Consider the following 24,580-nt stretch of genomic DNA (forward strand, 5'->3'; position numbering starts at 1 on the left):
ATGTTTCACAATATCAAACTAATTTTTACCCCTTAAATTTCCTGCAATCTTCACCCAAAACAGCATGCTAATGGAAGCTCTGATAAAAACTTTGACAATTTTCATATATAAACATTTTCACACAAGAAAACAAATTCAGAAAAGTCAGAAAATAAAGCTTTTATACTTTAAAAATCAAACTGTACAACAAAAACATTCAACCCCTGAGGTTTTAGGAGGCAAATTGGGTGACATCCTACAAGAAAAACTACAATTTCCTTCCATTTTACGGTTCTGTGATTATATAATTCTTGTTTACGAGAGTTGAGATCTGTTTTTATACACTGTGTTCACAGCTGATGGGTAAACAGATCGACAGGATGTTTGCTAACAGGAACACAGATGTGTTAAAGAAAAGCAAAATACAATCAGATCCATAATGACACATTGATAGCTGATATCACTCATCCATAATTACATTCATCATACAATTTAACTTCATTACTTTGGCAATGTATTTATGCTGTTACAATACTGATGTTACATTTTGCAGCTCATCTGTTACAGATTTGTAAAATGCTTTAAAGTACATAATCTTTTATATCAGTTGTAATATTTCAGATAAAAGTTTAAAATAACTTTAGAGTTTAATCTGTGGGGAAAAGTAACAGTAAAATAGTTTTTAACCAACTCCACTATGGGCGGTTGGTTACAAGGAACGAGGCGTTTACTGTAAGGCTTTTTCCACGTCTTTTTCACAAGTGCCAGTAAATTTGTTCTCATCTATTAAACTATAAACGTCTTAATGCTTCAAAAACCCAGCATTCAGCATTTATGTTTTAAGGTGTTTCAAGGTCTGAACTACAGATGGGCGATATAACTGAAAAACATGTCACGATATAACGGTTTTATATCTTCCTATCAATAATTGAATAGTTTTTGTTTTAAATATCTGAAATACTGCCAAACTGATGACCTTTCCTGTTTTATCCAGTTTTCACTCCATTCCGTTTTTTTAAGCAGTTGTGAGGCACAAGTGGAGAAACCTTAAACTGTTACTGCTTACTCCACAAGTTGTTGCTAGGTAACCAGAGTGAGTGAGTTGCTAGGCAACCAAAGAATGAGTGAGTGAGTTGATTCTATCAACTTTGCCTAGCTAGCCGTTAGAGGTTGAGCTACTAAAACCTTTTCTCTGCCTACATTCCCCAGAATGCTGTGCAAAAACTCAATTGGATGTTTTATCTATTGATATTGATCACTGGTCTGTCATAATATGATAGACAAGTTTTTATTGTTTTTTTTACCCAGTTGTAGTTCGAACCATAATAAACCATTTAGAACAAGGAGTGGATGAAGGAAAAGGCAGCTTGCAGTTTGTCAAATGTCCAACATTTTCTTTCAGAACAAATGTTTAGTTTTTCAAAGTTTCATGAAGTTGCCGCTCGCACTCTTTGCTCCAATGGCAACTTCTCTCTCTTCAGCACAAATCTTGACGGTTTCCAGGCATAAACGACGTGTCCAACAGTTGCTGAAAGCTGGTGGGCAGCTCTTTGTTTTCAGCTTCACGAAGGCTCTCTTCTCACCGGCTGCTGAGCATTTTTCACTCAGAGATTAGACAAATCCCTGCTCCACTCACATGCCTCCACTCCGCGAGGCTTAAGGAGTGTCAATGCATCCTGTTTTTGGAAACGTTAAACCGAAGTCCCGTCCTTCAGCATCCACTGTTGCGCCGCATAAAGGCGTGGCCCCTGACTGGGTAGAACATCTCGATGAAGTTGAGGGGTCCCACCGTGATCTCAGCGGGGCCCAAAGCCTTGAACCCTGACTTCTGGTAGAAGGGAACCAGAAAGTCCTCGCACATCAGGACAGCGCGTCGCACGTAGGGCAGACACCGGAGGTACTGCAGGTAGCGCCACATCAGAATAGAGCCCTTCCCCTGCTGCCTGAAGGTCCGGTGGACGGCGAGGACGTGGATATGGACCGTGGCTCCATGAGGCTTATGGAGAGTCAAAGCATCCTGGAGAACAGAGAGGCAACAGGAGACATGTAGGATTATGCAAGTAAGAGAGAGTCAGCCTCCTTCCAAACTGCCAACATGAGTTACCCTTCCACTAATTTTTAACTCTGTCTGCTTTGGTTACTACCAATGAAAATCAAAACATCTCCTTCTCCTGTCTTTTTATTTGTACTAATCAGCGCAAGTATCACTATTAGGGCTGAAATATTGATCAGATTACTGGTGATGAATACATAGGTCCAGCAGGTGAGGAACCGCCATCTTGGTAGGCAAGCTCAAAGCAAAGATGAACCATGGCTTCGACACCAACAAAAAGACCATATTGACACTCTTGACCAATGTGCAGGAGAAAGACATACCAACAAAATCTGTGTTGTCTGGATCGACCCATATGAGACAGATAATGGAAACATTTCAAACGATGTGGACAAGCTACTTCTGATCTAAGGACAGTGTTCACTAGTGAACACTCTTCGTGTAAAACAAAGAGTGTTTACACCATGGAGAAGCGTCTGAAGTCTATGGACGTATACAATCAGTGTTTCAACGGTTTTGTAAGGGACGTACGAACTCGTCATGTGAATAACAAGGCTCCAGCGGCTGGCAGAGTCAGTACATGTAAGCTATAAGCCCATCTTAGCTAGCAGATAAAACCTACATTAGCTGAGCTAATTTTGCTAGTTCAGTATTAAGTACTACAATAAATACCACTGATATTTATCATAGTATGATACAGAGTCCGCAAAAATTTTAATAGTTGTAATATACTTACATTGTAATTTAGATAGGAATGAGGTGAAAAAAATCAGAAAATAACTACCAAGAAGAAAAAATAGAGTCTAACCCACTTATATTAAATAATTGCATTTTTGTTATGACATCACTTGGTTATCTTCTGTGATTTGTGTTTGTCTTTAATTTATCCAATTTAATTACATTTTTCTTTCGTTTTCTCTCTCACACTCCTTTGTTCTTTTTTGTTGTTTGTTCTCTTTGCTAATTTAATTGGATATTTTGTAGATCAAAACCTTTGGTAGTAAATAATGGTTGTTTTGTATGAACAAATTGGTGAATAATATTTTTTTAAAAATAACCAAAAATCTCTTTCAGTCTGTGTCTCCAGAAATATTTCAGTTAACAATCGCTATAAACGCCCTCCTCCCCACGCATAAATCTGTTAGTCGTTTTCCCGGCCAGGCAGCCACTGTAGGCGCGCTAAGCTCCGTCTCACCATGGTTAGCCTCTCCTGGTCCCACAGAGAGCCGATGATGAACGCCACCAGCCGCCCCCCCTCGAACCAGCCGAGAGAAAGCTCGGGACACAGCGTGAGGAAGTGACGCACCTCGTCCAGGTGGAGCGGGCACTCTCCGGACACCGAGATGAAGGCTGTAGGTGGAAAAACAATAGAAGAGAATCTTGAGTGGGTTTTTAAACGTTAAAACTATTTCACCTCGAATGTGCCGTTCCTTAGCAACCACTTCCTCACGTGCCGTTCCTTGGCAACCACTCCCTTTAGGTTAAGAAGCTTAGCTTGCTAGCAAGCTTGACCGTAGCATTAGCGCTGTGGCTAAAGTTGGAGATAAAGCTAAAAAGTCTTGCTCCGACAACTCAGAAATGTTTTCAACCACAAATATTAGAATATTTCTTAACGTTTACTGAGCTTAGATGTTGGGATTAAGGTCCGAATGTCTGGTATTTTTATTTAAAAAGCTGCAGTATGTAACTTTGATGAAAATACGTTTACTGTCTTGACGGTTTATTATGAGAGACATTCTGTGAAAAATCAAGTGCCTTTACCTCCTCCCTGTGGTCCTACCGCGGAATTATACTGCTCAGAAACCAATCAGAGACAGGAAGGGGTTTTAGAATTGTCAATCAACTTTGTGTATATGCTGCTCACACCCTTCCTCTATCTTTTTGCTATATTGAAGTTGCTTCCTCATAATGGAGCCCCGATAGATATATATATCTATATATATATATATCTATATATATATATAAAATGGCCCTAATATGCCGTTGTATGTCACAAATACATTTTGCAAGAGTAAAAGGTGTTACAATCAACCACGGTCCACTCCAAATTTAAATAACTAACATTTATTACTTCTAAGAATGCCTTTCTTGACTATATGCATGAAAACATATAGTTGGAGTGTGCGTAATTGTGATCTACTGGTTGAATTAGACAGCAACAGCAACCTTAGCGCTGAGACTCTCCAAGTAAAAAGCTCGTTTTACCTTCTCTCTCTATCTCGAACACGCTGATTGCGTCCTCCGGACTCAGGGAGCGGAACTCGCTGGCCGGCAGCGTGTGGCGGCGGCCCTGCGGCACCGGGGAGTGCACATGGTGCAGCGGCTTCATGAACGGCAGTGCGCCCAACACGGACATCCCTTCGGTCCTGTTTGTCTTCAGAAGCAGTCGGGTTAAAGACACTGATAATACCACTTATAACTGCTTTATTCGCGTCCACCCCTGAACAGCAGCTTCGCAGATAGTTTCCTCCAGGCGTTGCCGGACTTGTGCGTAAAGACTGAGCTGGAGGCGGCGCGCCGGGAGTATTTATATCCGTGCGCAGGGGCGGTTGTTTCTAATCCCGGGGTGAGCTGGAAGCCCAAAGCCTCCTTTCCTGGCGAGCAGGTTGAACAATAAACATATTTACCCGGGGTCAGCGGGGCAACCGTGTGTTTAGAATGATCCTTGCCATGCGTCAGAGCTAGATTCCTGGATCATGAGTTGCAGTATCTAATTAAGCTTTTTTATCTATTAAAGATGTGACTCTGGGTCACAGCAGGACAGCAGATATGTGCATTAATCCTTCAGAGGGATAAACTGCATTTTTCCAGTCAATTTTGTGACACAAACAGTCTGATTTCATCTCTGCTGGTCTTGCCTAATTGGCAGCTCTGAAGGACTTAATTACATGATCTTATTTTTCTGTAGGAGACTTTCAGTCAGCTGAATGTTGCTCCTTTAAGCTCAGTTTATGCTGCTTTATTTTCCAGTTCTGTAAGAGGATTACAGAATGTGTAGGAGTTTGTTTGTCACCTCATCAGCATTAAAAGCTCTGATCTTTCTGGACAAACATTATTTATGTAAGATGTGGAAAATCCACAACATTACACTGGGGGCCAAGAGGACAAAAGGAAAGTAAAGTGTGTCAATATGCAAGTAAAGATCTAAAATAATAATAATTATGTATAAAAAAAAGTATATTTCATCACTGTAGCTGATGTTAATGCTTCCCTATGCTCTTGGAAGTTTAATTATATTCTATCAAACACGTATTGTTGCTTCAAACTATGAGATAATTTAGCCTTTTTTTAATGTAGAGTCCATTTTACTGCTACTTTTTAAATATCTTTTTCTCCAGGGAGACATCGTCAATTTGAATTGTTTACCGAATAATTTGAGAAATGTTGAAGTAGTCTCAAAACAAAAGTAGAAATTAGTTTTTGGTAATATTATTTCAGACAACAGCTATCTTTTTTTCTTCGAAAAGTGCTGTGGCAATCTTGTGTTGAATCCTTTTTTTAAATCGAATGTTTGTATTATTATTCAAAATAATTCAAAGTTATTTTTGAATAATTGTAATAGTATTCAAAAATAAAATAGGTTTCTAAATTGTCTGAGCACATACATTCTTCTACATATTTTCAAGTACAATAAAATGTGTAAAAATATACAAAGTATATTGAGAAATTCAAAGGAGAAAAATGCAAGAAGCATTTAAAGGAATAAATACATCAAGTTGGTGCACTTCTTGTTTTATTGCATGTTAAAGAATTTGAAATTATTTGTCAACATTTTGTATACAAGAAACTTGACTGCTGAGACAGACAGACAGACAGACAGACAGACAGACAGACAGATAGATAGATAGATAGATAGAATTATTATCTCTGCTTGTTTTTATTTCCTGTTAAATAATGTTTTAAATCAACAAATTTGTAGACAAGTGGGGCCCAACAGTGCAATAAATTAAACCATCAAATGAATGTTTAGTGTATCAGCCTTAGTGCATTTATAACCTTTAAATTTTTTTTTTAAATATTGAAATAATTATATGCAACTACCTTCCAATTTAAATCATTTAACCAGTGCTGTGTTTTATAAGTTTTTGATACGTTGAAACAGTTGCAGATTGCTTTATATACATATATACTTAAATATTAAAAATATAATTTACTCTCCTGTAAATTTATTGGGGAGTGTATGTTTTGGCGAGCTCTAAATTTCGCCTTAAAATAGCCGCGATGTAGAATAAAATGGCACACTTTCAAAATTATTGTACTCAAACTTGTGTTTAAGGGCGCCTCTTAGTGGTGGCACATGGTACTACGTGATGACGCTCCGAACCGCTCCATATCACGTATCCCCTCCGCCGCTACGTAAACACGTGCATCTCACTGCTTCCAGTTTCAGCCCTTTCACTTCACCGTCATCCTCGCGCTACTTACATCACTCCTTGACAACAGCAGCGATGGCGGAGCCCGTAGCATCGGATGCGGCGACAGCAGCAACGGACGAAACGCACACGGCTGCATCCCCGACACCTGGCCTTTCTCCCGCACCGAGCCCGGGTTCGGAACCTCCATCCATGGCTCTGTCTCCCACGGCAGACGGCTCGCAGCGGCTGCTGTTTTCCCACGACCTGGTCTCCGGACGGTATCGCGGCTCAGTCCGGTACGGCATCGTTCGGATGATTCACGGGGAGGAGGATTTTAACTCGGATTCGGAACTCGACGATGGCGGAGGGAGAGGCGGCGGCGGTGGGGGCGGCGGCGCAGGAGGCGGAGGACGAATCCCGTGTGGTTCGGATACTGAAAGTGCCGTGGACACCCCGAGTCGGCCTCTCGGTAGGGGGTTTGTCCGCGTGCAGTGGTACCCCGAAGGAGCCAAGCAGGACATCAGAGAGACAAAGGTACCACCGGCTTTTGTTTTAACTGGTTACACTGACAACGGGTGTCTGTCCCAGCCTGACTCCGATGCTGCTCAACGCTAGCCAGTTTGTTTGTGTTTTTTCTGGAGATAAATCTGCGCAGAAGTCAGTCAGGGATAAGGTCCCCCCCCTAATCTGCCTGGAACTACAAACCTAGCTCGCTAATTGGCTAGCATGTAAGCACACAAGCTAGCTAGCAGGCTAGCTGCCTATCTCTCAGCTAAACAGGGCTGTTCTATCTCACAGTTTTCTTTTTGCTAAGCTAAATGTATTCAGTAAACAGTCGACTTTGTGCAGGTGTCCATGTTTCAGCAGGTGTCCAGCTTGTAAAATCACACATATTGATCACTTCATCCTGATTCTGGAGTTCCTCAGCTGGGTGTGACCAGGCTATGTAGCAAGAGATGAGCAGTTACTAATTAAACTAACTGTTGAAGATGCTAACTGGTTGAATGGACTGACAGTCCTGAAACACCATCACACAGAGACAGAGTCAACATCAGAATTAGTGTTGACATGAAAAAAAAAAGCTTGTTAGCGGTGTACTGTTACGAAATGATTTGGTTGTTTACATATCTGTAGATTCCTGGGTAGCCAAGCATGACTATGGTCTCTGGATGAACCTGGAAAATAATGCACCAATCTATTAATCAGTTGATCTATGTCTTGATATACTGGTTTATTGTCAAAGATGGATACAAAGTAGACGTATCAAATTCTGGTATTTTAAAGACTAAAATTAATATTTAAATGTTAGAACAGGGTGAAGTACTTCCATTTACAATATATGATGTTTTTTGTATCCTCTTGACTTCCAAATGGATCAGCAAATATGAAATAACATAAAAACGTTTTTGTACAAACTGGAAGTCTCATGTAGGTTTATGTCATTTTTAGTTAAAATGTGCTTGTTTCTCATTCAGTGGGTAAAGTATCTAGGAATTTCACTCATGAAAGTGAAGCTTCATAATGACATTATTCAAGTAAAAGTATGGTGTAGCAAAACTATTCCCAAAAGTAATTTTTTTTCACTAAAGTTACCCAATTAAATGTAATCATTTGCTACTTGTTCTAGTTCTGATTGTGTTGCCTGAGCAAATCTGTCGTCCATTACTTGGAAAGTAGTCTTGATTCAATATAAGATCGTTTTAAAGCCTCTGCTCAATTCCTGATTGACATGTTTTAGTTTTTTAGTGTTTTCCTTGTTGCTAATTAAGAAATGGGGAAGCGTTTGTTTTAGTTTGTGTGCAATCGCTAGGACTTCCCTTCACCAGTGGAAGAGTCAACAGGTTCAAAGAAAAATGAGTCTGGAAAGGCTGAACAGCATGCTTTCTTTTTCTGGACGGCACCAGAAGAAGCCTGTTTAAACTCTCAGTTCTGTTTTTGCACTGTTGTGTTTTTTTTTTTAATGAATGAGTAAAGTTCTGGTTGGTCATTCAGCTTGTCATAACAAAGGTTTACCAGTGTTACTCCAACAATACCATTCGGACCGTCCTGTAAAGGCGGCCATCGAAGCCTTTACTGTCCAGTTGTGAGCATCCAGAACTCACTTTTACTTTTTACACAGCAACTTCCTGTTTGCTTTGACCCCAAATCTCAAAGGTTCACAGAACGTTTGTGGCTTTGAACAAGTTTTATTTAGTTGGATTGAAGAGAAAAACATTTCTTTAATGCAAAGTTTGCTGGTCCACTATTTAGGCTGAACTTTAATAAACACAACACCCAGAATAGATATAAAGATCTTTAAAAAGCCTGTTGCTGTGTATCTCTAATGTGTAATTGCAGATTAATGGGTTGTCATTGTCGATTTGGTCTTCCAATAATTCACTGGGATTTATAGATAAAGCTAGTATTACAGAAGAGTTCCTCTATGGAGGCATGATTTCTGGATACTGAAGGAGAAACTGTGTTGCACGTTTGAGAAAGTTTGTGACATTATTTTGAGCTGTGCAGTTCTGCACAATTTTGCGCTGGACAGTCTGGTTTAACTTGAAGCTCTACAATTTGCTGAGCTGATAACTTGCAATAGAATAACAAGTTATTGCACAACATTTGCAGCACTTTAATTATATAAGAAATGTTTCTCAATTCATGTGTTTCAGTTTGTCTCTAGTCTTTTGTTTTGACTCTGTTACTTTAAAACTTGAGATAAATTTTTTAGTTGTTGCGAATCCTGTGGGTGTGGCCACTGAAACTTTTACTAAATCATTAAGCATGAGGATTGTTTCCTGCTAATAACACCTCACTGCTAGCCTGCTTTAATTAGCTGATGTATGCATACCATACAACAGTCAGTTATGTAAGATGAGTTGGTGTGGTTAGAAATTAGGACACCTGAAAGGAGCACTAACTTAATAATGTTATGAAAGGATTTGCTGTTATTGTGCTGGATGATTGTTCACATCACTTGGGATTTAAGCTGCAGTGGAGGGAAAAGAAAAGCTTTTCACAGAGAAATCTGCTCTGCTCATTTAGATATCTTAGTGATAACTTTAAGAAAGAAAATCTGTTTACATCAGGTTATAGTGACATTTTATGGTGAGATTATAATATGTACTGTGTCTCTGAAATTCTTATATTTATTTTCAGTAACACGTTAAAATAGGAAATGCCTCCTTTTCATGTGAAGACATAACTTGTTATAACATCTATGCCATTTTATTGTTGATGATTTTGCAACAAGATGGTTGGTGCAGGTTGCTCACATGTCAGTTCACTGAATGGCTGGACGATATGGATTAAAAAAAAAAATTTGATTTCTGATTTTAATAGCTGTTTTCTTGTTTTTTGAAAATAAATTGCAAATATTTGCAAACACAGGATTTTGTTTAAAAATTGTGACTTAACCTGAATTCAAAGTCCAAATAAGTAGAAGCTGTAGAAAATGTTTGTCAAACGAGAAGGCAACTCTGGCATCACTTTGGTGTCTGAAATATGGAAACCCAAGAAGTGCATTGGTGAAAAAAAAATCCAGATTTTCCAAAAATGAAGTCTTCAAAAACAGAACATTTGACCAGTCGGTCCATTTCCCAGTCCAAAGTCACTACTTTGATCTGCTTGTGTAGATGGTTGTGAGTTCAGGTGAGTTGAGACCAAAGCAGAATCTCCTGTGTGGCAGCAGCAGCTTTTCTATGGGTGGAGGGAGGAGGAGGCGAGTGTGGTAATGAAGATAACAGGAAGGTCGCAGTGGGTGCTGCTGACAGAAATGGGCTGAAAGGGAACGTAATTGTGGTTGAGAAATATGGGTGGGACAAATGGGAGAGGGAACAACTTGGACTTCATTACTCATAGTAGATGCAACCAACATCTCTAAACTGTCTGGAGAAATGTAATGTAATAGAATAAAAAAAAAAATTCCTGACTGACAGGCTGTGTTTGGTATCAGATGGCTGTTATGGTAATGTGCTTTTGCTTTTTGAAATGGTATCATCCCACCCTCTGTTCTCTGACTCATTTAAAATTCTCATCAGTTTGTTGGTTTTAATCAAATCCTGGACCTACTCCTATTTTATTGTATTCTGTTACAACTTTCTTTAAATTAGCAAAACTATGACTGCGCATTAGGGCTATCTACAACGAGATAGAAAAAACAAAGGAGTAAATTTCCACCAAAAAACAAAGAATTTTCGAGATTAATCTCAAATTTTCCAGAGGAAAAGAAAGTAGAATCTCTGAATTTCCAAAGTCATTAATTTGCTGGAAAAACGTAGAAAGTTTCTAGAAAAAACGTGGAAATTTCTGTGTTTAAAAAGTCGAACATTTGCTTGAAAAAACTAAGAAATTTTGAGATTAATCTTAGAAATTTTTTAGAAAGTATTTGGAAATTTCTAAGTTTCAAAAATCAAAAATGTTCAGCTTTTGTAACTCCAAACAGTCTTTTTAAAATCTTTGCCTTTTATAAGACTTTATAGTTGGTGTTCAGGTATTAATCTTCCAATCTTTCAATAACACGATTATCAAGAGATATTCTAAAATTTCCTTTTGACTTTAAACATATTTTAACTCGGACACGACGGGTCGCTATATGAAAGGCTGTCGTCCAGCCAAAGACCGGGTTTAGCAAGTTTTCTGGGGGAAAACTTGCTAAACCTTATAAACTCTTATTGTAGTAGAATAAACTAGTGCATGGAGGACAAACAAAAGTCTTCTTTTGACTTTGTTGCACCAGTTTTGTCTTGTCCCTCATTACACAGAAGCGCTGCGCCCTCCGTCTGCTGTAGTCGTGTCCTTGTCATCAGACACTGAGTTGGGATGACGCAGGATTTGTTGGAGATGAGGAAGTTGTTCACAAGGTGAAGAAGTGACCCACAGGAGTTGAAAGACGTCTTCTTTGAGATGCCGTGTTGTTTTAGATTTAGCACTTTGTGTGAAGTACAAACTTCTGAATTTAATACTTTATTGATATTATCTTGTTTTTCTAGAAAGCAACCGAGACCCATTTTGTTTAGGATTATCACTTAATAAAATAATACAAGTTACTGGTGGAGCATGTTGACTGGAGTCAAACATAAGAGTAGAAAGAAACATTTTAAATAATAGGCTTTCTGATGAAGAAAATGATTGGTAAAAACATGTAAACATGCATAATTCAATATAAACATGTAGGTGTGGATGCCTATAAGAATGTATGGATACTTTTCTGAGCACCAGTTTGAGGCGACAGAGCAGTCAGCTGTGACTCAGCTTTTTTAAAAATTCAACAAACCTGTCTGGAAGAGCTTTCAGCTGAGGGGATGCTATGGCTGGATTATCTACACATGTACCAGAGAGAATGAGAAACATGTTCAGAGCAGCATCCAGACACTCTTAATTAACAGTGGAATGCATCAATCGGGTATCTATTTATTCAGGACAGGAACTAGTTATGTCATCATATGGACTAGCAAACCATTGGGATTTCCGTGACTCATTGTTTTGTTTAAAACTCACTGAGACTTGAGTGCCTTTACTCTGCTAACATGTTTGACCAGATCCCATTATTTGGATAAATTATCCAGAATAGAAATAAACAGAAGTTTTCCATAATGTTCACCTGGTTTTCTGGTAACCGGATCCTCCTGTTACACCACTAGTCAGGTTAGAAAGCTGGAAAGTTTGTGTTGCACATCTTTTTATTTGTGAACTGAAACCATGAGATATGACCATCATTAGCCGTTACAAATGTGTGCAAAACTTTGTCAGTATTCTACTAATGTTGTAAAAAATAAATTTTTCAATTGCAGTGTCTCCATTAAATAAGAGATGCAGTTAAAATCACGTGAATAATGCGATATGTCATTAAAAACCATGTTGCACGATCATTCTCCATCCGCTTCCTGTTGTCGTCTTCATCTTTTCCGTCAGTAGTAACATCTGTTTGTTGATCAAGTTACTCATGTGATGCAAAGTGTTTTCATAGCAGTTTTGCAAAATACACTAATTTTAAAATGGCCAACAAACAACCTCATCCTAGCGCAAAAACTTTATATTAAAAAATTAGCGTTTTTTTTATTGATGTGTTTTTATTAAACACATTTATTTTCGTAAGTCCAATTGGCGTAATTATATGGTCAATGGAAACGCAGCTGCTGTTGGTGTTAAACTGTATTATCTGTTATAAATAAAGGACGAATTTGAATCATAAACACAGTCAAAAGTCCTTTAAAGGTCAAGTCATCTTTTTTTGCCTATAACGCTGCTAGGTTATGAATCCGTAATCTGTACTGTTTTGCCATTTGGACTATGTAACACTTATTTCTTTCCTTTTTTTAAAACATTTACTTAAACATGGATATACACTGTTATGAACATCTGTGTGTGTAATATTGACCACATTCAAAATCAAAATATCCATTTATGTTTAGAGAAAACTAGGATTCAGGATTTTATATGGATGAATGTCTTTTTTCGCCCACTTTGTTCCCTTTTGTTAACATGAACTTCAACTTAAGCGCGGCCTGCAGCGCTGTAGATATTTATTGACCCTTTGAGTCCTGGATGAGTCGGCGTAATTATGGTAGGCCTGGACTTTCCTCAGAAGGTTCACCACTCTTCCATGTTTTCTGTATTTGTGGATGATTTGGTCCTCCACAAATACAGAAAACTTAGTAATGGCTTCGTTACCTTTTTCCACACATAAAACTGACAATGATTTTGTTTCCCATGTCTTCTTGAAATTCTTTAATTGGGGTATGATGTGATTCTTTGTGACAGTTTCAGCCTACTGCATGTTGTCAAACAGCAGGGTTTCCCCCAGTGTATTATAAGCCTGGCGGGCCACCAGGCTTTACACCAGGCTAAGCATTGCTTATTTCTTTAAGTCTTTTTAAAATGTTTGCATTTTTTAAGACTTTATAGTTGGTGTTCAGGTGTTAATATTCCAATCTTTCAATAACACATGATTATCAAGTGATATTTTAACATTTTCTGTCAACTTTAAACATTTTTTAACCCAAAAACACGACGGGCCGCTGGAAGAATGACTGCCCTAGCGCCCCAGCAGGCTTAGCAAGTTTTCTTTAGTAAACCTTGAACAGGTTCTATGTAAGTGATTATTCCACAGAGTAGGCAGTAATTAAGCATTAGTGGTTCGGATAGCTGTCACCAAAATAAATGAAATATTTATTTAAAACTACTTTTTGTAGAAATTTGGAATGGTGAAGTATTTATTCATAACGGTGTTTATTTATTGTGTTCATATTTTCATTTTTGCTGTTACAGAGAATAATATTATCACCCACTGTAATCACATTACAGATACAATCACCCTACACCACTGTGACGTTTCATCCATCTCAAGCTTTTATCACATCCATATCCATCAAACATAGAGCGTCACTCTGGCTCATTGTTTGAATAATGTATGCATTGTTATGAAAAATACAACTTACATGCATGTTTACATTCTAAGAAATGTGTAGATTTATGTCTCTGAATGCTGTGAAGAACGACTTCAGTGTCATAAAACCTTATGTAATATGACCGAATGAGCAAATTCTCTGTGTTAATGAATTTAGTCTGTTTGTCGCCTATATAAAGTACGCTTCTGGTTTATGATTGATCTCATAACACTTATTGTATGTCCTGAGTTGAAGTTTTTGTTTTCAAATGCAGGGTTTCCCCAGAAATGTAGCTAAATAAAACATGAAACACATATAGCGGTGCTCTAAATAAAACTAATATTTCTGTAGGTTTTGGATGTAGTATCATTTTTTAAATAGATAATTGTCTGATAAAGATTGCTAATGTTTTACTATATACAGGTCTGTAAAACAAATCACTGGAAACCTCCTGGTTATGCCACCAAATATTGATTTCTGAACTCTTAAAACATCAGTGTTGTTGTTTCTAAATGAATATGAACTTATTTTCTTTGGATTATTTGATTTCTGAAAGCACTGCGTCTTTTTTGTTATTTTAACCATTTCTCGTTTTCTGCAAATAAGTTCAAATTGATTATTCAGACCACCAATTATTTCAGCACCAATTGTTATTATTGTTGAAAAATTATCATACAGGAAGGGTTGAGCTTTTCACATTCTGATGTTCAAAGGATTTTATTTAAGCTCCAGATGCATCAGCCTACATACACTAAAGGAATGTTATGTTGCATTTTAGGCAAAAATAAAAAATGTAAAAATCGGAATTGAATTTCTTATTTGTTGCTTTTAATGCATTTCTAATATTGTGTATTCAAATGGAAAATGTGCAGATTGCGCCAATTTTTTTTGTCAGAATAATTGATAGATTAATCGGTTACTAAAATAATCATTAATTGCAGGCTTACATGACAATGAGTTCTCTGTACTCCAGAGCAACATCAGATTCACATTCACATTGTGATTTGGACCAAAATCTCTCAGGACTGTTTCTGACACATTGTTGAATCAAATATATAGAATTAAAGCAGCTTTGAAGGAACAAGGGGTTCCAAACCCAAAGCAGTACAAGGTGCATATTAAAGTGGTTGGTGAGTATAGCTGCAGCTATAATGACACATTCACAATTGGGTCCAATAATACAGTAACAGCTCATACTTACTTCACCAGATATAATTACATTCTGACAGTAAACGGATAGCGCTTTGAGAAACCAACTTCTCTGCTGCTGTGCTTTATTATTGTGAGATCCCATATTGTTGTATAATCGAGTTGTGAGTCCCAGTAAAAATGTGATTTTCTTGAACAGATCTTCTTCTCCTTGTTACATGGGATAAATCGAAGCCCTCCGGTAAACTCAGCCTGTTTGAGTCACTACAGAGGGATGTAGGCAACTCCTATTTTATATAAATCTGAATTGAAGTCACTAAATATGTTGCAATAAATCAATTAATCCACAATTAATTGATTTAATAATTTCCACTTGCATGATTTACCATTTGTTTCCTCTTTCTATCAAAAACTGGATGATAAAAATCTTCAGTTTGGTGTTTTGGTTTCAACTAGCCCATTTTTTGAAGGACAATTTTGTTTACAAAGTCTAAATAATAAATGTTATTATTTGTTTGTTGTTTTGTTTATTTACTTTGCGTATTTAAAATGTCTTCAAGTTCCAGTGTTAAATGTTTATTAAAATTTAAAGTTTATTGATTTTTGAGAATATGATTGCATTGTTATGCAGTTACCATTATGTTACTTGAAAATGATCTCAAACGACAATATTATTATTTATCGCAATAACTTCAGGACAATTTATCATCAATCAAAATTTAGCTTATTGTAACAGGACAAGCAGGTCTGTCACAATAAGCAATAAATCAATTGATTGCATGATAAATTAAAATGAGTTCAATGATTTCTATTTGCATGATTTATTGTTTTTCTCTTTCTACCAAAAACTGGATGATAAAAGTCTTAAGTCTCGTGTTTTGGTCTCAACTAGCCTTTATTTTAAAGGACTATTTTGTTTACAGAGACTTCATAATTCATTTTACTCGTTGTTTTATTTATTTTAGATATTTTAAATGTCTTCCAGTTCCAGTGTAATTAGAATTCAAAGTTTATCTGTCTTTGAGAATTTGTTCATGCGTTATTAATCCATTACCATTATATTATTTGAAAATTGTCTCAAAACAGCAATATTATAGTTTATAGCAATAACCTCTGGGCCAGTTTATCGTCCAGTAAAATTTATTGTGACGTCACTCCATTACAATTTCACAGTTAAACAATTTTATCCTCCTAGTTCTGCTTCCTTTTCCCCAGAATCTTCCCTCGTCTTCCTCCTCGCTACGCCTTCTGTTGCGTCTCCATTTTACCCTGCTTCTTTATTTATTACCTTCCCCACTCAGCCCTTCTCCCTAACCCATTGCCCTCCCTCCCAGCCCATATTCAGCACCTTCCTCACCTCTCAGCGCTCCAGCAGGCCAGCGCTGATGTAATGTGCTGCTGACTGGCCAGTTGTCCAGCTCCTTCGATAATAGATCCTCCTCCCGCTGCTCACACCACACTGGCACACATAGAGGGAAATTATTATAGATTCTGCAATGACTTGCCCTCATTCCTGTTTCTCTCCGTCCTCCATCGTCTCATCCTCCCTTTTCTTCCTCTGCAGTATTGGTCCTGCCCATTTGGGAGACGGTGCACTCTCTGTCTACCCAGTCGCACCCCTCCCAAACCTTTCTTACTGTCACTACCATCTACTGCACTCTTGTCTATTTCTGGCTCTTGCTTTTCTTGTTTCTCCGCTCTCCATCTTCCTCCTGGGATCTGTCCTGATCTCCTACTTGTTGGACAGGCAGCTGCCTCTTCTTTACTTTCTTCTGTGCTTTTCTCTGACCCCTCCCTTGCACCATGTCGCCATCTTCTCTTTCCATCTTCATGATTCTTTCTTGACTTTACCTTTTTGCTAAGCAGAAGGTAAAGCCTTCAACAATTATTCTGACGATTTGTTGGATTAAAGAAATTGACACATTCTGGAAAATCTTTATTTAAGCCTCTTTTATACAATATTAGAAATACATTTACAAAAAGTGTTTGTGACAGAGAGTGGGGTTATAATTTAAGAGGAGAAGGAAATAAAAAAAATGTATTAGAACCACCAAATAGAGTTTTTGTTTATTGGTGTGTGGTGTAGATTGAGTAAAAAAAAAGTATAAATATAAATTTGCTTAAAAGCTGTTTAAAAAGGAGCTAATTGGGAAATATGGGTGCCTCAAAGACCAAAAGTGCTACTGATGATATTAAAAATGTATAAATAATTGTACATTTCAGGATGAGAATGTGAGATTTAAGTGTTTCCACAATGTGGAAAGAATTTAAGTTTATCTGGTATTTGGAGATTTAAATGTTTGTAGGTTGATGAGAATTTGCCTGTTTGAAATGAACATTAAAAGATGGAAACAAATTAATTTAATTTCTTTTTTAAATAAGAAAATAAACAGAAATGTAATAACATAGCATTCCTTTAGGGTTAGTAGGCTGACAGGAAAGGGGGAAGGAGAGGGGGGAAGACATGCGGTAAACGTCGTCACAGCCGCGTCGAGGCCACGTTGCCTCTGTGTGGGTCGCGCTAACCCCTCCGCCACCACGGCACGCCCAGACTATTTTTAAGTAATAAAATGGTAATTGCATAATAAAGCAAGAACATATTCTCTAAGATCAATAAACTTTAAATTCTAATGAACATTTATGACTTGAACATAAACATTGGGAGAAATATCCAAAATAAATGAACGCAATAAAAGAAACAAAAAAAGAAAATGAATTTTTTGCTGAAGTCTGTAAACAAAATTGTCCTTCAAAAAAAGGGCTTGTTGAGACTAAAGTACCAGACTGAAGGCTTTTATCATCCAGCTTTTTGGTAGAAATGGAAAAAAGAAAAGAATATTGCTAAATCAGGCAAATGGAAATTATCATGCAATTAATTAAATTAGGACTTGTTGCGACAGGCCTACGTACGCTTGATTCTTTATAGGAAAGGATGCATCTGGAGCCAAAAACATTACTTTTAGCAGCAACATGTGAAAAGCTCAGACCTTTCTGCTTGACTTGGCATCAATACAGTGTTTGACTGATCTGTTGCTTTTTTTTTTTTAATTAACCGATTAATAATTGGACAGAAAAAGGTGCTTAGGAGATTTTATTTTTACAGAATTTGAACAGAGTGCCACTTGACGAGTTCTTGGTAGAACATCTTTACAGATAAAGAAGGTTTCTCATTTTAAATCTGTATTTTTTGTACGGTTTTGTGTTAATTACAGATCTGAGTGTGTTGTTACTTCAACAAATTGCCTTTTTTAAGTCTTGATACTCCAGTTAATAATTAGTTGATTACTAAATTAGTTGACAATTATCTCAATAATTCATTAATCACGATTAAACAAATTGATCATTAATCCACCTTATTTTTTGTATCATTCTTTTTTCTGTCGCCTATTGTGGTACATTTTTCCTATTTTTGATGCGAGTTTTTCTATTGGTTCATATTACACAGTCAGGAGATTGCTCAGTAATAGACAGTCTGTGCCATTAGTCCTCCCGTCATTTCCCTTTGGACTTTCTGGATAAAAGGCCTTGTGCCTGCTCTCTCTTTAATAGAGCTTTGCATCCTTCCTGTGTGGTCCAATCAATAGGCTTCAGTCAGACTGCAGGAGGCTGAGAGGCATTCCTCTGAGATTTATGATTCACATTTATGGACACATAAACACAGGCAGAAATAATTTGGCTTTGATTGGAATTGGGTGACGAAGCAGCAAGGGGGATGATGCTTGTTCTGTTGTAAAAAACCAAAAACCCTTTTCAGAAAAACATTCATTTCAAGGCTTGAGGTGTAAATGTGTCAGGACCAGAGGAGGACAGAAAGTAGTTTGTGAGTAAATATGAAATAGGGAGAGCTAAACCTACCGTAATTAGGAATAAATCAGTTAATCACATAAATTAAAATGAGCTCAGTTTTTTCCATTTGCATGCTTACTTGTTTTCCTCCTGTCTCAGGGGTGTCCAAACTTTTAGTCACCTGGTCCAAAATTAAAGTTGATAAAGTTGCCAGATTTGTTTATTTCTTTTTATAGGAAAGGATAGAAAATAATATAGTTTTCAAATTCTTTTGGGCTGAACAGCTTTATTCTCTGTTATAAAAACAAGATTTGGGTCACTTTCTTTCAAAATGCTTGCTATATTTAGCCGAGTTTAATAACTCAACTTAAAAAAAAAAATCAGTCAGCTTCTCAGTATTATCCAATTATTAGTCACTAAATCCAGAAATTAATCAAATTAATTTCATCATATTGATGTTAAGTCGAGCACAAAGAGCTGAGCTTTTCACATTAATGTTAGAAGTATTTCTTTTTTTCTGCAGATACGTCCTTTGCTACAAATAACCAAACATGCACTCAATCATGTTTCTGCATTATTTGCATCTTTTCATATTTTTCTAATATTGTATAAAAAATATTCACAAAATGTGTTATTTTTTTATCCAATTAATCATCAGAACAAGTGATGACTAAAATAATCATTAGTTGCAGCCCTATTATTGTGCCAGATCTATCTATATCTAGATTTCAAGAGTAAATCCTGCTCTTATTTTCCTGCTTCACTCTCAGCGGTTTGATTGCAGCGGTGCTTGGTCAGTTGGTCTGTTATTGACCGAAGCTGAAAGAGGAGACTTCTTTTCAGCCTTATTGCATTGTAGGGAATCGTAAAGAAACACCGAGCTGCTCCTGATTCCCGTTTAGTCCATCAGCTCATCTCTCTCTTGCTGTTGTCCGAGTCAGCATTTTCCAGCACACATCATAGTGCAACGAGGGGAAATTAAACTGTCCAAACACATGAATGCTAACACGTTTTAAGCATCTCTGCCGTCCAGCATTAGCTGATGTTCTCCCAGTTCAGCATGGAGCTGAATCAATGAGATGTTAGAGCTGAGAAACGTGATGCTAGTCATAGTACATCTATAATTAGTGACAATCAACAACTGTTCAGTTTCCTGTTTTGGTCTGATCAAGCCAGCTTTGACTATCCTAAAGTTCAGAGCTATTTATTTATTTTTCACAATGAAGAAGTAAAAGTTTAAACCACACAGACAATAAGGGTGCATTCATACCAGCTGTTTTAATCAAACTGGTTCATTTGCCTTGAAGGTCCGGTTTGTTTGGGGAGGTGTGAATGCACATTTGGACTCTGATGCGAACCAAAACAGCAACCTCTGGTCTACCTACAAACCAAAGCCTCGGTTTGGTTAAAATGAACTCTAGCAAGGTTTGCAATATGTAAATGCAAAGTGGACTGGAGACCGCTCCAAAAGCAGGAAATGGACTATACCGTGGGGTATTCTGGGAAAAAACAAACAAAACAAATGTGTGAGTCTAGCGCTAGAGGGAGAAATGCCTCATAGTCGTCTGCCAAAAACCAAAGAGAAATCCTGCAACCATTAAAATCTGACACCACTCTTAGATTGCATTTAGTGAAGAAGGAAGTTGTGCCAAGTGTCTTCTTCAGAGGTTTCCTTGAGTAGGTCTTTGTGTAGCGCCCCCACAGTCGAGGAGGCGAACAGGTTTTTCATAGGTTTGACACAATGCAGTGTGAAAGCAAACCGCAGCAGCTGAAAAGGCAACAAATGTTGCAATTTTGCTCCCCATGAAAACTGAAAATGTGTGGGAGTGGAGGAGATGAAAGTAGTTATTGAATTTTTATTACATTTTGAAAACTATATATAGATCTTGACTTTCTCACCAATGATCCAGTATCCAGTGTCTGTTTGCTGTGTGGTGGTATAAACCTCTCACTCCCAATCCAAATCAAGTTTTTCAACACCCTGAAACTTTTGAGCTGAAGTGCATCTGCATGTTAGGTCAATTTGTCCAAATTGAGTCTGTGCTGTTATGTCTCCTGTGGTTCTGTGTTGGTCCTGTGATGAACAGGAAGCCCGCCCACCCTCTGCCTGTTTGCTGCTGGAACAGGCTCCAGCTCCTGTTGACAGTGAAATATGCAATGCAGGTGCAGAATATCAGGGATGCGTTTTTAGCAGTTGGTATTTTAATGCTCAACAATTAGAGTTTTAGTTCAGTACTGAACTAGTTCAGTTCAGTACTGAACTAAAACCCTGAACAAGGTTTAAATAACAAAAGATTTTGTTTTTGTAGCTGGAGTTGGAGTCTCTTTCAAACCTTGCTAGTTTTACTCCTATAATTTTTTTTGTTCATATCAGATTATTCAGATAAATATTTTTTTTTATCTACTTATAAACTACTGTAAGAAAATGTAATTTTTTACATTACTAAATGATATCTACCAGCAGAAGAGTATTAACGGTGTATTCACACGAGCCCTGCTTTGTCCGTTTTAATCAAACTCTAGTTTGTCTAGAAAGTCAGATTCGTTTGGGGATTGCTGAATCGATCTCTGATATGGACCAGAAAAAGTGAACTCTGGTCCACCTACAAACCTCGGTCTAAGTTTGGTTGAAGTGAACTCTGGTGCGGTTTGAGTGCAGTGTAAATGCAAGTGGATCGGAGACTGCCCCAAAAGCAGGAAGCAGAATATAGTTCAGGGCCTTTTGGGTAAATACAAACAAAACAAACGTAGGAGTCTAGATCTAGCGGCAGAAATTACTTGTGGTCTTTTGCCCAAGAGAAACCATTACATTTTTGATAACATTTAGTACACAAGGAACTTGCGCTCAGTGCCTTCTTTAGAGGTTTTTATGTTGTTTTTCTTCTCTAGTTCTTAGTGTAGCGCCCCCACAGGCGAAGAGGTGAACAGGTTTTCCAAAAATATTTAGTTGGTTTGACACAGTGCAGAGTGAAAGCAAACTGCACCAGCTGAAAATGTAACAAATGTTGCAGTTTTGAGTCTACCAGACTATTTTGGTTTGATATGGGGTTATAATTGGTCATATTTTATAACTCAACTAGACAGTTGGTAAAGTCTTCAGATTACAAAAAAAATTATTTAATACATGGGAATTGAGCTTGTCTGTTTTTATATACGTTTAAAGTTTTTTGTATTCTATTAAGAGTGCAAAAGGGAATATTTATATGCACCACAAAGCAGACATGCATGGATGTGAATTTGCAAATATGAACTCAGAAGAGGGTACGTTGTGTGTGTGTGTGTGTGTGTGTGTGTGGGGGGGGGTGTGTGGGGGGGGGGTGTGTGTGTGTCGGTGGTTTTCCTAACCCTGTCTACCCCATGTTGGAGCAGCTTTTTGATCCTGGACAAACTCTTGCCAGGATGAAATATCTGTTCTGTTCTGTTCTGGAGGAACAGATAAGAGAGACTGCAGTGTCAGACTGGGACTCTCTATCAGCAGATGACTAATCTTAAACGACCTGGATCAGTATCCAGGTCCATATTAAAATATCCTAAGTGGGACATTCCTAGTAGAAAAACACACCGAGGATGGTAAATGTGTGTGCAGTGCAATGTAGCTTCTTCCCTTTAAAATACTGACTTAGTCTGTGCTGCTTTTTACTTCCATGGTTCAGATTTCTTCATGTTCTGAAGATGAGAGTGAATGACAAGTGAGCCATGAGTGGAAAAACCGCCTGAGCCAACAGGCGTGGCCTCAAGCTGCAGTTTGCTGCAGTCTCTTTCTCCTTCCCCATTGTGCTGCACCTGAATAACGACTCATGTAAATTAGATTGGGAAGACAAAGACAAATCCTGGTCTCAGTTCTTGTAATCAGTCTGATTCCTTCTACGTTATCAGCTTGGTTGGAAAAGCAGATGTGCAAGTTTTCATCTCAAACCAAATGCCAAACACTCTCCTGCTTTTACATGTCAGAGGCCACCACATCATGGCTGCCCACCTTCTTCTTCATCAAGGCACAGCTAAAACAGTTGTTTCATTATTATACAGTAATGGGTTCCAGGTGAACCTTTGGTGACAAACGGCTAAAGTGCACTTTATCATCCTCTCCTTGACATGGATAGCCAAACTCTGTTTATCCTTCGTTTTTCTTTTTAGGTTTCTCAGTTAAAGTTAGTACCCCAGTTACTAAAACGTTTGATATTGTGTGAGTGCCATCTTTATGACAAGCATCTGATAGATATTGATGATTAACTTTATTTGTAATTAATTTTGTTTAAAAATGTTTTAGAGACATAGTAATGTTAAACATGACATTTTGAGTTATTAAAGGATATTCCGGCTAAAAAAATCAATTTACTTTTTAAATATAGAAGCCCAGTGTGACATGGTGTTCGTTTTACCCTTAATACCCATCTAATTGGTTGTTCAGTGCCATGTGATGACTCCTTTCCATGAAGCGCATGCTCCTATGTTACATGAGTGTAGAAAGTTCCCATAAAAATTATCCTTTGTCTATGTTTACACATCAGACAAATGTGACCCAAAGTCAGTTTTTTCTTTTTCTGTATATATTTTGTCCATATTCAACTTTTTCACGGGAGTTGGAACGGCCCAATTCTGATCTATTCACCCGCCGTAAATCAGATTTGTGCCTCTTAAATATATGAATGGACAATATGATTGACAAATGTTTCATTCCAATCGTTATCGATAATTATTGATTTGCTTTTAATATCTGAAATACTCCCAAACTAGTCAGTGAGCTTTGCTGATTTATCCACAGTTTTCCACTCCGCTTTGTTGTCTTTTATTTATTTATTTTTTTTCAAATTTATTTATTTTTTCTCCGAAGAGTTTTTGCGGCGCTAGTGGCTCGTATTTTTTAGACAGTAGGCAGACAGGAAGGAGGGTGAGGAGAGGGGGGAAGACATGCGGCAAAGGTCGTCGGGATTGTCTTTTATTTTTAAGTAGTTATGAGGCTTGGTGGCGAAATCTGAAACTGCTGCTGCACAAGTTACTCAACAGGTTGTTGCTAGGTAACTAAAGAATGAATGAGTTGCTAGGTAACCAAAGAGCGAGCGAGTGAGTTAGTTGTGAGAGTTCAGTGAAATTAATGAATACTCTGTCAGACGTATGATGTATTGATACTGATCACATGTCTGTCACAAGTTATATTGTTATTGATTTATTATCCAGTCCTGTATGTGATGCAAAATCAACTACGTATCCAATTGTTTTCAAAGTATCTGCACTCAGAACAGAACCAGGTAACCAGGTCGTGTCACATTTTATCCGACTTTTACATCGTTAACGTGAGACATGCATCATAATTCTGCACCAGAAGAAGTCAGACACAGTTATTCTGGACATAAACAATGGCTGAAAACTATCATTTCTCTACAGAGGTAGCAGTTAATTCTCTATGAAACGCTATCACTAGTTGTGCTTTCTTTTTTTTGTGTCTTCTTTTGTCTTATTATGAACTTTATCTTATTACGACAACACTGTCGGCTTCCATAGGTGGCGGCGGCCATTATTACTTCCATAAAAGGTGCACTGCTGTTTTCCACTTTTGGTCTGGACCAAAGCAGAGGACCAAAGGACTTTCCTTGTATGAATACTCACTCATACAGGAACGTAGTAATTTTTAACTGCTGTTTTTAGCCATTTTATTGTTAATCCTAAATAAATCTTATTGCTCAGGAATAATCAGAAATTTTATTGGTTTGATTTGAGTGTGTGATAAAAATTACACAACAGTTGAATACTGATTTGTTTATAACCTTAAAACATTTTGACATGTTAGTTATGAGATAATTCAAGCAAACTAATACAGTTCCTTAATAAAAATCTAGTAATAAAGTAATGTGAAGAGAGCGAAAAAGAGTAGGTTGTAAACATTAGTTTAG

The 24,580-nt window shown here is 37.5% G+C and overlaps 2 protein-coding genes across 3 annotated transcripts in view; one reads left to right on the top strand and one right to left on the bottom strand.

The window, feature by feature from the left end:
- Positions 1-134: 134 nt before the first annotated feature.
- Positions 135-6,383, bottom strand: aanat1 (arylalkylamine N-acetyltransferase 1). Its single transcript, XM_032564303.1, has 3 exons — positions 4,238-6,383; positions 3,228-3,382; positions 135-1,996 (listed from the first exon to the last, which is right to left on the bottom strand). Exons 1-3 carry the CDS (start codon positions 4,386-4,388, stop codon positions 1,691-1,693), a joined length of 612 nt encoding a protein of 203 aa, XP_032420194.1. The 5' UTR covers positions 4,389-6,383; the 3' UTR covers positions 135-1,690.
- Positions 6,383-24,580, top strand: part of ube2o (ubiquitin-conjugating enzyme E2O) — a 46,704-nt gene continuing 28,506 nt past the window's right edge. For both annotated transcript variants that reach the window (XM_032564299.1, XM_032564298.1), the window contains exon 1: positions 6,383-6,921. In XM_032564299.1, the coding sequence (XP_032420190.1) occupies positions 6,481-6,921 (441 nt within the window). In that variant the 5' untranslated portion in view covers positions 6,383-6,480. The remainder of the gene's footprint in view (positions 6,922-24,580) is intronic.

Source organism: Xiphophorus hellerii, chromosome 5 (genome assembly GCF_003331165.1).
Source record: "Xiphophorus hellerii strain 12219 chromosome 5, Xiphophorus_hellerii-4.1, whole genome shotgun sequence".
NCBI lineage: Eukaryota > Metazoa > Chordata > Actinopteri > Cyprinodontiformes > Poeciliidae > Xiphophorus > Xiphophorus hellerii.